General features: G+C 45.0%; 1 protein-coding gene across 4 annotated transcripts; it reads right to left on the reverse strand.

The window, feature by feature from the left end:
- Nucleotides 1-1,664: 1,664 nt before the first annotated feature.
- ubap2a (ubiquitin associated protein 2a) lies at nt 1,665-17,427 on the reverse strand. 4 transcript variants are annotated; one of them, XM_084464664.1, is made up of 27 exons: nt 17,374-17,427; nt 15,454-15,591; nt 15,115-15,192; nt 14,812-14,922; nt 12,743-12,905; nt 12,546-12,641; nt 12,355-12,418; nt 12,085-12,185; nt 11,934-11,989; nt 11,618-11,688; nt 11,291-11,480; nt 10,818-11,073; nt 9,849-10,156; nt 9,009-9,229; nt 8,058-8,355; nt 7,596-7,635; nt 7,196-7,367; nt 6,592-6,643; nt 5,571-5,874; nt 4,787-4,878; nt 4,494-4,541; nt 4,278-4,368; nt 3,782-4,186; nt 3,291-3,395; nt 3,125-3,192; nt 2,786-3,022; nt 1,665-2,447 (listed from the first exon to the last, which is right to left on the reverse strand). In XM_084464664.1, exons 2-27 carry the CDS (start codon nt 15,547-15,549, stop codon nt 2,352-2,354), a joined length of 3,819 nt encoding a protein of 1,272 aa, XP_084320790.1. In that variant the 5' UTR covers nt 15,550-15,591; nt 17,374-17,427; the 3' UTR covers nt 1,665-2,351. The 4 variants fall into 4 exon arrangements, with proteins under 4 accessions (XP_084320790.1, XP_084320791.1, XP_084320788.1 ...); XM_084464665.1 differs by having other exon boundaries at nt 2,786-2,977; nt 4,494-4,544; XM_084464662.1 differs by having other exon boundaries at nt 4,494-4,544.
- Nucleotides 17,428-18,155: the final 728 nt, after the last annotated feature.

Raw genomic sequence — 18,155 nt, forward strand, 5'->3', positions numbered from 1 at the left:
TTCTTATGACGGGAGAAAGGAGCAGAAATATAGTATAGAGACAACTTGGAGCTGTGTGCGCGCGTATGTTTGAATGAGAGACGGGAGTAAATGAGAGACAGAAAAATCGGACCCCCTCCATTCTACCTCACAGGTACAGAAGGCCTCCGACAAGGATGGGCCTCATCCTCATCCTCATCCTGGATGGGCCACTGAGTGCAAATAAAGCTAGTGCATCCCAGAACAACAGACCAAGGAGGACGCGAAAAAAAAAAAAATTAAAATAAACTCCAGGGAGTTAAAAAAAAAAAATTATAGCCTATTAAAAAAATTATATTAAAAAAAAAAAAATTTGACCTGCGCACACATCTTTTTTTTGGACCTGCGCGCGCATCTTTTTTTCAGGTCCAAAAAAAAAGATGTGCGCGCAGGTCAAATTTTTTAAATTATTTTTTTAATATTATTTTTTAATATTATTTATATATATATCATACCTGCAAACTAGTCACCTTTCGCCGTTTTCAACTCAAAATAGATCATTTACGTGAATCGTGTAGATCCAAAGAGTTTTTTTTTTAAGGGGGGGGGGGAGAAACGACGGCTGACCGACCAACCAATCAACCAACCATACTGTATAATAACCAGGGGTGCGCATAACTGGTACGCAAGTACGCATGCGCGCCCATAATCAGCGATGCGTAACGTCACTTGTGCCACTACAACGCCTTTGCGTAACTCACCGTCAGGTCATCAAAACAAAACTACACGTGTATCTTGTACTACTTCTGCGTCTCCCCACCTGCAAAAAAAAAGTGTGCACCGCTGTGTGCACCGCGCGCACACTGGAGAACTGCGCAATCAGCTGATCGCAATATCCGTCACTGTGAGACATCCTATCGCTCCGTGGCAGTGACGGACTGGACCCCCCCGTCAACAATCCTGCCCGACCGCAACCAAACACTCTCCCCCCCTTATCATTAATTAGTTAATTAATCGCCTTTATTATTATCAAAACGACGCTACGTGTGGAGTGCGTACCGAACACCATCTCCTGGTACTCAAATGAGTAACTCACTAAAAAAATTATGTGCACCGCTGATAATAACCGACTGTATAATGAGCGAGAAACAAGTTTGCTATCTTCACAATAAAAAAATCTTTGGCCAAATGACTCCACGTTCCATGTTCCACGAGTCTCGCTATCAAGATATACCACAGCGCGCGTTTTTTTCCCCAGCGTTCCAGTCCTGGAGTGGACTGCCGTAACTGACCAGTTTATGGGTTAATAAATGTGCCATTTTTACTATAAGAAAATGTTGTCTTTTCCCTTTATTTTCTTCTGGGAGTACATCAGAATGATTAATTTACATGTTAAAATAGCAAAATTTGGCTGGGGTGCCCCCAGACCCCCCTACAACGGTTTAGTTTGTCACCTTTTTCAACCCTTATGAGTTTGCAGGTATGATCATAACATTGCATCTAATAGCTCACATTAGAAACTTCAAAACCCAAATTATACCACTAGGCTCCTGCGGTTTCTGTCTAGCCCATTTCAGATTTGAAATATAAACATGCACTTGATCTGACATTTGGACACCCTTCATTTGGCTCATTGTAATTCTGTTCTGATCAAGAGATCCATTTTGGATGACTTCTCCCAGTATGATTATCAGGGCAACCAGTGTTTAATGTTAAGTGAACTGCGATATAACAAGTCTTCAAACAGTTCAGAACTTTTAATTTGGACAACAATGATTAAACCAATGTTAAAATGACATCAAATCCAAGGCCTGGCTGTATATCACAGCCAATTAGTAAGAGGGAAGGAGACAAGGAATGGGAGGGGGAAAGAAAGTCAAGCGATCAACTAAAGTCCCCTCAATATAAGGATTCACAGATGGGGAGACGAAAGTTACAAAAACTTGTTTCAAAATTAAAAAAGGCCTTTGCCGTGAAAGTGATGTATAGCTTTATGTACATCATTCTCAGGGTTCATGTATGCATACAAAAGAAAATCCACTACACATGATGCTTGTTCGTGTTCAAGTATATTTACCATCAACTTCATAAATTCTCCATGATTAGCAATCTTCCCACGATTTTTTTTGTTGATAAAATGTCCTTCAAAATAAAAAAAAATGCAGAAAACCACATTTCATTTTCTACCAATACATATATACTGTATAAATACATACATAAATATATTTTACATACAACAGCCATAAATTTGAAAAGGGGATATATAGAGCAGAGGGGGAAGGGTGGTTGTGTGTCTGTATTTTAGCATGGTGCTGTAAAATGGTTGGTTCCTTGATAGTGTAATCGGTCGGTTGTGATGTCCGTCCGAAAAACCACCAGACCGACAGGACATCTCAGTTGGCCCAGTAGGGGGAGCTGCCATAGCTGGACTTGTTGACCTGGCTCTTCTGCTGCATGCTACTGGACTGGCCGCGCTGGCTAGGACCACCCTGGACCAGCAAGACAAACACTTTAAGACTCATTTTAATTTCTCTTTACCACAGTTAATCAGTCATCATTATATGGATATGCCATGGCCACAAGAGGTGGAAAGCGAGGCCTCTCCATTACTCAAATCCTATTTTGCTTTTTCCAAGCATGAAATCTTTTCACCAAAATAGTATGGTAGCTCAGAAAACAATAGTTGAAATGTAGGTAAATGCTAAATATTGAAGATACATGTAATGTAATCACCGCTGCTGAAGTTATTTCAGATACAAAGGAATCCTCCCCAATGAATCTGAATGGAAGGCAGTCAGTTGTGTGTGTTTAAAAGTGTGCGTGTTACCTGTCCGTCCTGAGCCAGGTGATGGTGTAGCAGCTGGGAGTGGGGTTGCTGGTGAGGCAGGATGTGAAGGAAGGGGGCCGGGGCGTAGCCTCCAGGGGCCCCACCAGGGTTCAGAGGCCCCGGGCCCCCCAACGCTGAAGGCAGGCTGAAGGGAGGCGGGGTCCCGGCGTGGAAACCCTGCTTGTCAAAGGCCTGGCCGGGGTGTGGAAACAGGACACATTTGGCTCCATTGTAGGGCTAAGGTTTAATATGTTACCATATTTAAACATCAACTATATCCACGGAATCAGCAAAGATTAAATGCAACAAGGCGTGTGTTCAAGGAGGGCGGACACTCACCTGGCTCTTATTGTAAACACTTCCACTGATGTCTGGCACTCCCGAGTTACTGGACGTCACAGAGACGCCTGTGGGAGAGAAGGACGGCCGTTAAGATGTGTAAAGGCGCTCGGGTGTCTTCATCGAGCTGGGGTGTGCGGATGGCCCACTGGGCTGTGTGAGGTACCTTTCCCAGGCCCGCTAGCAGCAGACTTGGCCTGGGCCTGTGAGGAGTTGTTGTAGCCTTTGCTGTAGTCCACACCGGCTGGCCCGGCCGTCAGCTCCTCGTACCCTGTGCAACGGGACACATTACACTTTAGGAGTCTGAACTAGGCGTGGGCGGTATCACGGTATGATATTATATACCGTCAAAAATACAATCGCTCCGTTCTATAACTGTTTACAGACATCCCATGACTATCTTTTTTATTATGTTGATATGTATTTTGGTAAAGTTTTGAAGCAGTATATATATATATATATATATATATATATATATAATTAAATATTCCAAAATAAAGTCTTTACATAACCATAACCAAATATTACAGTATATATTTTAGTTTTTTAAGTTGATAAAAGAGGAGACGTTTCCACCATCTCTGTAAGGAAAAGATATGATCTTTAAAGAAGTCTGAAACACATCGTCTCTCCTTCTGTGTGTGTTGAGCTGCTGACCTGAGCTGAAGGTGTGCTGGCCATAGCCGCTGGGCTGCTGCTGGCTCTGCTGCTGGAAGGGGCTGGCAGAGGGGTTGCCCAGCCCAAGGCCCATACTGTGCTGCTTGCCAGAGGCCGGCCCCTGGGCTCCCGGAGGGACGAACATGGTGGGCCCGTACTGGAAGGCTGCGGCGCTGGGCACAGCACTGGGCACACCGGGGTAGTAGGGCAGGCCGGTGTAGCTGTAGCCCGGGGGCAGGAAGGCCTGCTGGTTCCCGTGGTGCTGTGGCTGCCCCTGGGCCTGGGGCTGCTGAGGCTGGCCCTGGCTCTGGCCCTGGCTCTGACCCTGGGGGGGCTGGGGGGCCGACAGGCTGGTCGGGGGGGCCGGCGAGGTGGAGTCGTTCCTTCCAAACTTTGTGACTTCACCTGCATTGAGGGGACGGGTGGGTCCACGTCATGGCTCAGTCACATGGATTCACACGGGCGGTAATAGGAGGGTTTGAGGATCCTGCCATACCTGAGTATGGGTTGTTGGCTAGACTCCCGTCTCTGCCTGAGAGAGCTGCAGGCCCAGGGAATGTGATGCCGTAGTAATCCTGCAAGGAGGGCTGCGGCCATGGACGGGGACACGTCAGTTGTGACATGGATTGAAAATTTATTGGTAAGCTACACCAAAAGATGGCATAGCCCAAAACAGTGTTTCAATTCATATTGTCATGCGGTATTGGCTCACCATGGGTAGTCTGGACTGTAGCATGTGGAGATCCTCATAGCCATAGATCTGCTGTGCACAAAAAGAAGACACAGGCGTCAGTCTCAAAATACATGTCACACACACACACACACACACACACCCCTGAGTGTATGTGAGGTTCTGTTCAGTAATAAACTGTAAAAAATAATGTAATGTTTTCTCAATAGTAAGCAAAGATATACATAGAATGTACTTCATGTTAAATGCAAATCAACAGAGCCAGAAGAAACGTGACCAATGACAGGGGACTTTCGCAATACAGGGGCTCTTACTGGGTATGCTGGAAGCAGTCCTCCAGGGCCCATTATGTACTGGTTGGGCAGCAGTGGAGGCACGCCCTGGGACAGGTTGGGCGGGGCTTTGCCTGACAGGAGAAACACACCAAGCATCATGACTACATGTTCTACTTAAACCTGAAAGTCAGCGATACTCATGGTCTCCTATAAATAACAGTAAACACAAGTGAAATGAAGTGAGCCAATTTGGACCAGAATAAAATCTATGGAAAACAATCCCCTGGATAGATGAACTCATGGATGGGCACGTTTTATTCTTGAGAAACTTTGTAGTTTAGATGTTTCAAGAGCAGATGTTTTCATGGAGTAAATATCTGCAGTAGGTTAGATAGTGCAGGTTTAACAACATTAACAACCAGTACTACTGACCCGATGTCTATAACATATGTCAACTAATCAGACCATAGCAGAAAGACAAGCACTTAAGAAATAAAGTAAATAAGATGTGCCTCTCTGAACCATTGCAAAATCATACAATCTTCCCCTTTATATTAAACCTCTTATAAAGGGGGGGCGGAGACCCCTACCATCCTGTGTCTTTCCAAGACTGAGTTTATTAGCAGCTTGAAATGTATATCAATATACTCATGGACATTCAGAGGACAAGATAGATATGTGTGTAGTGGATACTGCCCTCAGTGATCAATTAAGGTTATTTTACGGTTTTAGATCCTGTTGTTCATAACTTTAAACCTTTAAACCCTTTGACCAGTGCTCTGGCTGGGCGTTCAATAGCCCGTGTGCATCCACGAGTACATACCGCTGGACGAGGAGAGCAGCGGGGCAGTCCGGCCCGCCGCTAGGTTGGAGGCGGCACTGATGCCGTTGGAGCTGAGCCCCAGAGCCGAGTGCAGCGCGCCGGCGTTAGCCATGGCACTGCTCATGCCGCCACCCATGTTGGCCATGTTAGCCAGGTGGCTAATGCTACTGCTGCTGCTGCTGATGTTGATGTTGTTGTGGTGGTGGTGGACTGAGTGGAGCGACGGGCCGGGGATCTGCGACGACGTGTAGGAGCCGGACGAGGGCGCTAGGGAGCTCATGCTACTGCTGTCCACACTGGTGTACTGGAGAGCAAGGGAGAAGGAGGGCATTTTGAAAACAACCCTTAACTACATCAGAAAAAAAAGGGTACCTTTAATTCAGATGCAGAGCGAATAAACTATGGGGAAAAAGTCATTTTGAAATCGTAGCGTCAACACTGTTCACATCATCCACAACGCGAATATGCAGCAGTTTACAATAAGAATCACGGCAGTGAAAAGGCAGATGGGATTCAACCTGTGAAATCATATAGCCTAGAGAAGACAAGCTTATGCTAAAAGTTTCTATTTTGACTCTAAGAGTACAACAGTTTAGCAAATGAGGGGTATTATGAAAGGTGGGGGTGCGTTCTTTAATATGTCCATATTTTGGAGATGCTGGTTCTTCAGGTTGTTTCCCTGCTCCCTAACTGAAAGAAGGCTATCCCTCTTCCATTGAAAGTTGGTATTGGTTGGTATCCAAAGAAAATCTGTTGTGATGCATCTGCACACTGTCATGTTACCTAAAGCAACCTATATTCATGTACAGCTGTGTAAATAAACATTGGCTTGTACCGCAGATTGCGTCGCGATGATTGATCAATAAATATTAGGAAGCATCACGGTATACGATTTTCAGTCACCTTAAGACTGAAGATTAGCAGTGAATCGGAGTGCCAATGTCTCTGTTGCTAACCATAGGTAGACAAAGTTATCATGATTGTACATCAACAAAAAACAATAACGCTTTGCTTGACTTACAGTGAGAGCACTGGAGCCCACCGCGGAGACTGAGGAGTGACTGCTGGCGTGGCTGAGGAGAGATGTGGGTTTAGTGAATATATAAGATGCCACCAGAATACTACTTGTTCACAGTCTTAGTTTGTATTGAGCAATACAGGCATCAGGAATATATTAAATCATTTTGGGTGGTGAAACATCACAGAAAGTCGAAACAAAGGCATACACCACAAACCACTTTTTAACGGTACATATGTTGTTAAACTCTGCATACTACTTATCATATGTGCATATGCAGTCCATACAACTTTAAATGTGCACTCTTTTGTAAAATCTAACTGTCCACTGTCCATTTTGTAAGATATAACTTGCTTTGCTGTAGAGCTTTCATTTCCTGTATATCAGTCAGTAATACTACAGTAAAGATAATTTAAATCTATAAGATAAGTTAAATCAAATTTAAAAAGCTGAGGGAGAGAGACACTGAGACAGAGACGGAGTAAAAGAGATGGATTAAGAGAGTGTGGGGATAAAGAGAGAGTTGCAGTGGATGGGAGTCTGACACTACAAAGAAATGGGACAGGGAAGCAAATGAGAGAGCGCAATGAAAGTGTGTTTGTGTTACCTGTTGAGAGAGCTGAGCTGGCTGACGGTGGGCATGTCCTGGGCCAGGCTGGCCAGTGCAGCATTGTGATTGGGCATAACTGAGGGGTGGTGGGAGGGGCCGCCGGGCCCACTGTGGCTGCTAACGCTCAGAGATGGAGAGTCAGGCTTTGGTGTGGATGACACTGACGATGCTGGGATGTGGGTGGGAGAGAGGAAGAGAGTTTGGGTGTTTGGTTATTTAAGACATTAACAACAGTGTGATGGCAACCATTTTTTGCAAAATATATTTGAAAAACAAATCATAACACAGCAAGACAGGAAGTGACCATTATCACAATACACGATGGGAAACATTTCTAAGAGTCATCTCTTGCATTACATTATTATGATCAAAGACAAAACATTAGGAGAGCACTTACTGTCTAAAGCAACAGACGTCCTCATGCCGTTCAAGCCATTCTGAGGGACAAGACAAAAACTAAACTTAGCCTCGGTGTAACAAATGATGAGTGATGGATCATATAGGGAATCTACTAGAACATAAAACAAAGGAAAAAAGTCCCAAGGGTTTCTTATCATATTAGGCAACTAATGTAGATACCTTAACAAACGTGTGGGATTTTCAACTTTTAGTAAAACCTTAAAAAAAATACATTAAAACCGCATGGCAAATTTTTGCTTCTTTATGCAATTGGTGGTGCTAATAGAAACAAACTTCCACCAGATGACCACTGGTCATGTCCAAAATGGACACCCACCACCAGACAATGGTGGCAGGATCTGACCATTTGACAGGTAACGAATATTTGCAATAAATATTAAAACCATTGCTTGGCCGGTAGGCATCTCCACTCACCAACCGAACCCTGGGTTCCACTCACCATGACCGGCCCAGAGGCCTCTTTGCTCTGGGAGAAGGCCAGCCGTGAGTGGACCGACAAAGGTGCGTCGTAACTCCCCCCGACGGAGGAGAAGGGGGAGGTGGTGGACGGGACCGCGGAGGACGACGACAGAGCGGAGGCAGCGGAGCTGGCGGCGGAGTGAGGATTGGCTGAGCTGGCCGTGCCCAGGGAGGAAGCGGATAGGTTGGGCAGTGTGATGGAGGGCGAGTGGTAGACGGGCTCTGACGAGGAGATGGGCATTGACAGCGGCACCGAGAGGGGGATGCCCAGCGACTCACTGCCGGCACAACACAGTCATTCAGTTAAGGGTTTTACACACATCTCAGAATGCACACTTTCTGAAACAGATCCAGCTTTGACAGATAGGTGGGACAGACGTATGTTCTTCTTTGGTCTCAAATTGATTTTGATTATGCATTATTATTTTGATAGCATGTCTGGCGTTAACTGCTATTTTTGGATACATCTTTGTAAAAAGGGTTAGAAAGATAAGCTAAAAATATAATAAAAATTTAAATAGAGAAATTTATTCTGGCATTCATCTCCTTCCTTGCTAGACGTTGTCTGTTATGTAACTGGAAATCTACCAAATTACATTGCATTTCCCAGTTTTTCTTTTATGTTCTTCTGATTGTTAATTAGCTTGTTCATAAATGTAAAAATGCACTTTAATCTCTGGGATATTGTTATTCCTGTGTTTCGTTAAATATGGTTCCAATGGTTCCAAAGTCGCAAGAGTCAACAGACATTTAAATTAGTCACAAGACATTGCCCTCCATAATGATACCCAGCTAAATGTAATAGCCACATTTCTTAACATAGTACAAAAAAAACGACTGCAAAGGGTTATTAATTGCCTATGCATAGTTAAAAATAAAAGTGCTAAATTGGCTGTTTCCAGGCAGTATAGTCAGAGAGGTGCGCTGGTACCTGAGTGGTGTGGAGTACAGGCTGGACTGGCTCTTGGGTCCAGGTGCAGGCGGTGCGGCCACGGGGGCCGGTGTTGACTCCCGCGAGGCGCTAACCACACAGTTCTCCACGGCACCGAAGTCCGGCATGGCCGACTCTGAACCGAAGTCCAGTGCTCCGAACTGGAGGTTGAGCCCGGGAATGTCTGCGGAGCCTGGCATCTCTACCGCTGTGGAGGGGATCTGGAGAGGAAGGTACCAGAGTCACCTCACTGTACAATGACTGGAGCTTTAGGGCCGTGACACCAAAACCCAAGCGTAGAGCGCCAGCGTAAAGCACATCCACTGTCAATCTGCTTCCATGTGACTTAATGAGCCCTTCCACACCACAGACGGAGCTGGGATTTCCAGGGTGGAGTATTTGATGCATTTCTTTGCCAGCTGATCAACCAGCTGACGGCTCCGATATAAAGAAGAGGCCACAAAAATGTCTGGCTTTGACTTATGCTCTATGCTTTTATTACAGTGTGCAAGGGCCTTTAGAGATGTTACAGTTGCTGTTAAAAATGTGGAGTTCTATGTTGAGGATTAAGTCGGCCAAAAAGTTGGACATCAACCATTGAGTGTTAGAGAACTGTAAATTAAGTAAAAGTGATATGTTTTCCAAAAAGTTTTCTTATACAACGCCACCATAGTTAGCTAACAGCACCGCCTGCTGCCAAGAGCTGCCAAGAGCTGATTCTGTAACCTTCCACTACAAAGTGGAAGTCGGGCACGACATCAGGAATCTTACAAACAAAACGTTGCATGGCATGTTTCCTAAGTAGTGTTTGCACCATGGCTGTGGGAGGTCCAGCTGTACCTTGGACGTGGGGGGTATCCTTCGTTTCTGGCCCTTGAGTTGTGCCCGTTGCTGCTGGTGCGGCGTGCTGCTGCCTGGAGGGTCCAGCCCTGCGCTGGGAGCAGGAGACTTGGCACTACCAGCAGCCATCAGGGGGCCTCCCTGGCCCGCCGCGCCCGCCTGGAGCACGGGTGACGGGGCGGCGGGGGCCTGCTGCAGCCGCTGTGTCGGGGGGCTGGGTTGGCGCGCCAGGGGCAGCGAGGGTCCCGCGTGCCTCTGGACCAGCTGGCTCAGAACTAGGGAGGGCTCTGGCTGCATACCAAACTCCCCTGGAAGCAACACAAACACACAGGTTAGTCCAACAAGAGGGGAAGAGACACTTAAGCCTTCATTTTGAACCAGTCTGGCCAGTGCTGACTGTGTGGTACAGCAGACTATAACCTTCAGGTATGGGGACGACTTCTCTCTATTGCATTCACTCAGCCACAGCGTGGCGTTTGATGTTTCCCACACCAATTTATAATATTACCTTTGTAATACGCTGACAGAATCAAAGGAGGCTTATCAAACCGACTTGTCAGATCAAACAGACTAGTCTACAATCACGACTATTTGTTTTTTTACTCGTTACTAATCCAGATTAATTTTTTTTGCTGCAATTACATGTCTGCCCATTTGGTGACTATTGCATTCCTATCCTTCCCTGGAAGGAGGGTTCCCTCTGCTGTGTTCCTATTCACGGTTTCTCCAGCCCTTGGATTGAGCTTATCTTCCTGAGTTTACCTTAACCTTAAGAAGGGCTTGGATGAGTGATATCAAGGTAAAAAAAAGGGTATTTCATACATTATATTAGTATAATCTAAAATAAACTTGAATAATCAGACCCTAGTATTAATCCAGAGTCGACCCCTTGGCCGGATTAACATTGCTAGACAAATCCCTGAGAAGGAAAGAAAAGACAGGCCCTGCCTTGTACTTCTGAACACTCACGGCTGAACTGCGAGGACAGCGAGGAAGCACCGGGCTCTGACACCTTCAGGTCCCAGCTGGAGGAGACTGGCGGAGGTACTGGGACTCCCAGGCCAGGCAGTCGACCCCCTTGGGTGCCGACAGCGGGCGTGGCCTGGGAGGATGGCAGCGGACCCAGGCCGGGACCCTTTAGCTGCTCCAGAATCTGAGCTCCGGCACTGGGCTGGCTCCTTTTGGACTGTCCCAGGTCACCAAAGCCAGCTCCAAGCACGGACGACTGATGCACATAAGCAAAGAATGGAAAGATATTTTAAGCATAGGGTTTTTGCCACGACAAAGGTGAAACCTGTGTCAACCCAAAAACAACAATATACATCCCATAAAAAAAATGAAAAAGGGGACCTATGGTGAAGATGCTTGTTAGCATGCGAGAGGAAAAAGTATCATTAATGTAGGGGGAAAGGGCAGAGCAGCAGAAGCGATTGTCAGTTTACCAGGGCAACGTGTGCATAGCTTGTGCTGCCAGTGGCGTTTCGGCTGAGGGGTAGCTGGGGCTGCTGCGGTTGATGGTGGTGGTGGTGGGAGTTGGTAAAGACCAGGCTCTGAGAGGTGGAGGAGGAAGAGGAAGGGGGAGCCTCCCTACCTCCACCAACAGGCTTCTGCAGCAGTGTGGCCAGGTCCAGGCTAACAATGAGACGAAGCATGGGAATATCCTTAGCAGAGCAACTTTATTGCTGTGATATTGACTATAATTATTACAGTGCATCACGTTATTAAAGAGCCTGATCCATCAGCGGTATAATGGATGTGTTTTTGTTTACCTTTGTCCAGGTGTGATGTGGTTCTCAGCAGCAGGCGCACACGAGGAGGTGAACACTTTGGTCTCGGAGAGCTGAGGAAAAGAAATCGCAGAGACTATTGTTATAGTCCAAGCAGCGGCAATTCAGAGGGTTACCATTATAGGAGTGGTAATGAAGTAAGGTAAGGTGAGGTAATGAAGATTAACATCTTCACTCTTTATAAAGGCTAAATATGCTCTGCATTCTCACACTCATGCTCATCATCTAACCCTTTCTAAAAAGACGCTGGAGGTTAGAAGAGACATTTAAGAACACACATCATTTGCCTGTAACTCACACTGACATCCTCGCTCCAGTCCTCAGCAGCCCAGTCTTCCAGTGTATTCCTCCAGGCTAAGAGACGCAGGGGAACGCCAAGAGATCAAAGCCCCGCACAACCAGGATAGTAATTGCATGTCGTAATAGCAGGACACATTAACACCACCCACCTGTTCCATCTGGGTTGGTGCCGTTGGCCCCCGTGTCCCAAACCTCTGAGTCCATGGTCCGCGTACGGGACTCTGAGGTGTAGTCCGCCGGGTTGAAGGTCCTGAGGGTAGAAGAGGGAGGGAAAGCAAAGGAGGAGTGTTGGTGGAAAGTCAAAGTAGAGGGAGTGGGCATGAGAAACACAAGAAAACCCTGTTGCAAAGCAAGTAACATTTAGGGTTTATATCCTATTGGGTGTCGTTAAACAAACTAGGTGCATTCTAGGCACATACCCCATTCCCTGGGCTGAGAACCTGCTCCCTGGCGGCGCTCTGCCCCTGCCTCGACCTCCGGCTCCTAAAGAATACGAGAAGAGAAAAAGACGAAACATCTCAGCCTTCGGTCACCGAGAAGGACGGTACGAGGTCTCTCCCCCCCCCCCCCCCCCCCCCCCCACTCTCTCTCTCTCTCTCTCTTTACGTACCAATCAACCCCCCTCTGCCTCCCCTGCCCCTCCGGCCTCGCTCCGAGCCTCTGTCCACGGGCATCACCTCCACCCCGTTCTCCTCTGGGCGTGCGGCTGTATATACACATAGACACACACACAGATAAGTCCCAACATGAATGGATGGGGTAGCGACACAGGGTGGTATGTGAATGTCTCTGTCGCGGGGGGCGTACCCGGTCGGCTGCGACTAGCCCCCTTGCCCCTGCGGCTGGAGGCACTGCGACCCTTGTTGGCCTCCTTGTCTCCCTTCTTCTCCCGGTTCTCCTTGTTCTCCTTGCTCTCGGACGGTCCCTCCTTAACGAGGGGCTTCTTTTTCCCTACAGTCTCCCATGAGGTCTAGAGATGCACACAGACACAGAGGATGAGTGTTTCTGTTATTAGCAAACGTGTCTTGTTACGTTACTCTACTTATTTTGCACTGGCAGCACTTTTCATTTCCTTTGATTTTGTTTTTCTTCTCCCTGTTCCTGTTTTTGTTGAATGTGTCTCTGCATGAATGGTATGTAATATTGGATGAAACGTTAGTAACTAACCTCCTAGTTAGTTGGCATGAGACTTTCAGCTTCTGAATAACAAATAAATAATGGTGTTCTGTCTACCAACTAGAGGAACTTGGGAGCTTTTGGGAACTTTGAGATTATCAATAGTCAGATTCTTGGAAATAAAGAGTACAAGGGTACGAGATGCAAAAAAAAATTATTTGTAGAATATATCAGCTTTGGATAGGATGTCATTTTATTAAATAAAATATAATTCCTATCGATCAGCATTGATTGAAGTTATGTCTAGGTTATTTTAAGCTACAGGCTAGTTAAAATGTAACACTTACTTTGAATATATATATTTTATTTTAACATAAAAAGATGTGAATGTCGTCAGATATTTTAGAACTTGGTTCAACTAACATGTGCACCACCACCATGTGCCTATTCCAGACAGTATTTATATTATGTAGGAGGAGGGTTCTGGACTCTTTTTTGTACCTTACTTACTAACTTGGTAGTCTGCATTTTTACCAAGATTTTTCATCTTGATTTGTGCATAACCACCACCTTTGTTGTTGTTTTAACTTGAATCGGGGTTAGACTTCAGCCTACTCGGATAACATACCACGAATAGGCATTTGCCCTTCACAAACAGGAGGGAACCACTTACTATTTTGGGACCTTAATCAAGACAAAAACAACAAAGGTAGCTGGCTGGGGGGGACTAGAGAGAGTTTAGAGATCCCCCCCCCTGCCCCCTACCATCTGTGCCCACAAGCTGGCCTGGGAGAGGTTGGGACTTTGACCAAGAATGTCCAGCATGCAGTTGGAGAAACACTTAACCATTTTCCTCCTCCACTGTTGGCCAGTATTATCCTTAATAAATAGATCTCAATACAATACTGTCAATCCCTATTGTGTTATCTCAGGACATACTTGGACCAACAAACTGGACACAAATGTGTCTGGTACTCTGGCGAGGAGGGGGAATGGTGCTGGATAACTTATCTTTGTTCTTCACCGAGCCCCTTTCCACTGCAAGCAAGTATTTTAAGCCTAACTCAAACAAGTTCACCTGTTGGGGTAACTGAAATAACCAAGTCAATCCAAAAGCTAGAATCCTTGCACCCTGTGGAATGAAACAAGCCTTAAATTCAAAATGTAGGCAATGTCCATCCTCTAGGCTGCTAAATAAATATGAATATTGAGGTGAAGCCACACAACACAAGAATACATGAGGCAAATGCAAGTGGATGAAAGAGAATAAACGTCAGATGGGGAATACAAGGACATGGCTGTATTGTTATTATTATATTGTGGTATTGTTCTGCGTTTATTATAACGGGGTGGCAAAGGATGGCGCTGTGTGGCACAACAAGAATTTGAACAGTGCGGGAAGTTATATTGATTCGCCGGGTGTGAGTGTTCGCATTGGAAATAATGTTTTTGACTTGGTAGAATGTATGTTGGTATATGGCGCATCGAGGGTGAAAACACTTTTAGGGTAAGGACAGACCCATTTTTGTCTCCTAGTTGAAAGGTTTTTCGGTTCAAACCTCAATGTACAAAGTGTGTCGGCATCTTTGAGCAGGATGCCCAACCCCTACTTGCTCATTAATGACATGCAAGAAAAATGTATTCTATCCATATAAGTCACTTTAGATAAAAGCATCGGCTAAATAACTCTATAGCAAATTGGTAATGGAAGGAAGAGAGAAGCTTCTTGTCATCTGTGTGGGTCTAGGGTGATGGCCTACCGTGTCGGATGTGCTCTCCAGGAGGAAGTTGATGGCTCTGTTCACGTCCTCGTTGCAATCGTGGAGCGCTATCATGCACTCATCCTGGTTCTTCCCCGTCACCTCCATGAGCTAGGAGCAGAGCCATAAGGTCAAACAAAAACTATATAAAAGGGATAAAGCATCACATTTACAAGAGGTTTAACTTGAGCAAGTCTTAAAGTGTGCCGACAAGCAGAAAAGCATGCATTCACACAGACTCCTAAACAACAGAACAATTATCTTCATGCATTGGTATTTAGAAGGGGACTCTTTCATCCTCACCTGGTTGACTTTGCACTCAAAGTCAGAATCATTCTTGTCATAGATCACCTGGGCAAGGCGGATTTGCTCTGCAGTAGCCTGGATCATGAGACAAGACATATATGTAAATGAAAATATATGTATATAGTGCAAACATAGTGTATTGTTTTAAAATGGGTGAGTGGGATCTTCATTAATTTAAATGACTGGAAATGCAAACAAGTTAATTCCCCTTCCCTCAGAATTTTAACACGTTTATCTGCAGTAATATAGCTATTTCTGGGGCGGAAATTATGCAGCTGTATATGTTTGTCTTTTGGCATTTACTATCAATTCCCACTGTGGAGGGTGAGACCTCACCTGTATCTGTTTCTGTGGTTGGGAGGAGTGTGTGACGGTGGGCAGCGTCTTCTCCCGAGGGCCCCGGGCCTTGTCGCCGCCCAGCGAGCTCATCATATACAGTATATACAAAACTATGTATGTACAAAATAGAAAAATCTGCAAAGGAAACACAATAGGGTAAGCCACACACACTCACCTTCATTTCATAAACAAATTTAATATAACAAGCTAGCTCTTTGAATAAAGGATAGGCCGTTTACGTAGTTTGTAGTACATTTATACAAATGTCTGACACATGAATTAAGCCTAGGCAAAACAACTCCACAGGCATTAAAAAAAAACAAAAAAAACATTGGCTCACTATTGCCCTGGTGATGCAACAGCTCTGAGGCAGTAAAAATCTAGGTCAAGGAGGAAGCGAAACCCAATGTCCACTCACACTCAACAGGCATTATAAACAACTGTGCGATTCTGTAGTAGAATCCAGATTACAACAACACCATGCACCCACTTTAAGGTACGCACAATACCACTGTCCCAGATAAATAGTTTTATGAAAATCGTAAAATGTGACATTTAAAACAAAAGACATTCATGGCAAATCATTATAGATGTTTTTATTTACCAAATACCAAAACTATTCGGCTCATAGTTACATATTTTAGCTGTAGCAAATAAAATGTTTTAAATATTAAATCACTGCAACATCACAATACGACGTCCAAAGTTTCATAATTGAAAGATTATTAGTTGTTACTAATACTGGCAAAGATTAAAACAAACAACTATAACGATCTATTGCTCGTGTATTGTTATCCCCACTGACCCATTTGTTTTATGTGGAAGAACAATAGCAATACAGCTCCGGCTGTTGAATGACGTGTGTTGATGCACTCTTGCCATTGGCTGAAGGACTGAACAAAGCTAAAGCGAAAACACCATGGAAAACTGTACAATTTTATTGTAAAAAATACTGTAATGGCCAAGGCAACGTCGTTGTATACCTTACACATGTCTATTGTCTTATCCATTTGTCATTTTTGACTCATAAAATAGAGAAGATTTATGCGCCAACACGAATACGAAACCAAACAACAACAAACCATTACCAACAAAACTCACGATCCTACCTTCGAGAGATGCAATTTGGCATGTCATGAGTTTTATAGGGCATTGTACCGCATAAAGGACGTGAAAGACATTCAACGTTTGGCCACTTTATTATTATGTATTGTGTCCCTGGGCATATTAAACGTTAACACGTATACATTCGGACCGTCAGATCCTTCAGCTGCGTTTAGCATTACTTGTTTTTCATGGTCGGATGCTAAAAATTCCCCAACAACGCCTTAGTTTTCACGCATAATATATTTTCTCCTCATGACGCAGTACCATTTAACACATTACCAACCGAAATGGTAATACTAATACTATGTATCCCTTTGTCCTCGCTAGCATAAGCTACGATTAGCTAGCCTACTCCCCTTAGCTGACACAATGCCATAGAAATGCAGGGATGGCGCTAGCCGTCGAGGCTATCGCTAACAAAATAGGGTCGAGATAGAAAGTCAACCAGCGCACTGTCATGTGCATAACAATGCATCGATAATAAAGAGAAACACACCAAAAGACAGTTTCACGCCATGCCACTGGTAGTTTATAACACATGACATCAAAACATGCTAGTGGGCTAACAACAAAGCTCTATCGATCCTATGGAAAATGGCCTCAGTGCACAATCCCATCCCGACACAGCTTGCCGGGTGAAAAGCAATCACAAAAATGCGAAAAAAAAGCTACCAAAAGCGCGTGTAATAGGCGCGACGGAGACGCATATTCATCACATACACACGCTTGCTTATGAAACAATAATTAAAATGTGCTAATAACCCAACACTTAAGTTTGACAAAGGCGAGGAGATTTATTTTTTTTATTACCTGCTAACACGCTTCACTCCGCCAGCAGCAGACAAGGTGGTCACGTGACGTACGATGTCGCGGTTGATGCCCAAGTCTGGTCTGCGCAGCCGCGCAGCCTCCTAACCACAATCTCTTCAAAGCCACAAGAGGCTGGGAAAGGAACCTGGATTTTGGCGTTATCCCGGTATACTGCAAAGCAATTTCTGGTGTCTTACTACAGCCCCTAAGCGAAAATAAGATCATGACAAGCGTAACAAAAAAGACAATGAGAGTAAGTATACAGATGTAACGAATCATTTGACAAAGCAGTATCCGAAAGATGTAAGGGGAACGATGTCCCTCTATCTGAAGTCGTTCCCTCTCACGCCTCTCAAAAGCTCAACCCATGTAACTGAAAGTCCCCCCCCCCCTCGCCAGTAACGCTCATGTGGAGCATCCCTTCCCAGGGGTGTGTGAGGAGAACACCTGGGAACGAGCCAAGATTGCGCCCACATTGCCCAAATGATATACCTTGATATCTAGTTATTGGACCGTTTTAGATCCTGACATTAAAAAAAATCGCGTTTAACATTTATTTTAGCAGATTTTGTAAATTGTTTATAATCTATATCGTACACATGCGGCAGGGTTACATCATTACCCTAAAGGAGAACAGGGTACGCAGAGTCGCCTTGTGCTGATTATGGAGGTAGGCAATACATGGAGGCTCCCAATACATTGGGCTTTAGAATGACATTGTCACAGTTTAACATTTATCTTTCGGAAGTGCACATTTTATCCTGACGGTTGGTGTATCAAGT

This window comes from Micromesistius poutassou, assembly GCF_964030765.1.
Source record: "Micromesistius poutassou genome assembly, chromosome: 2".
NCBI classification, from domain to species: Eukaryota; Metazoa; Chordata; class Actinopteri; order Gadiformes; family Gadidae; genus Micromesistius; species Micromesistius poutassou.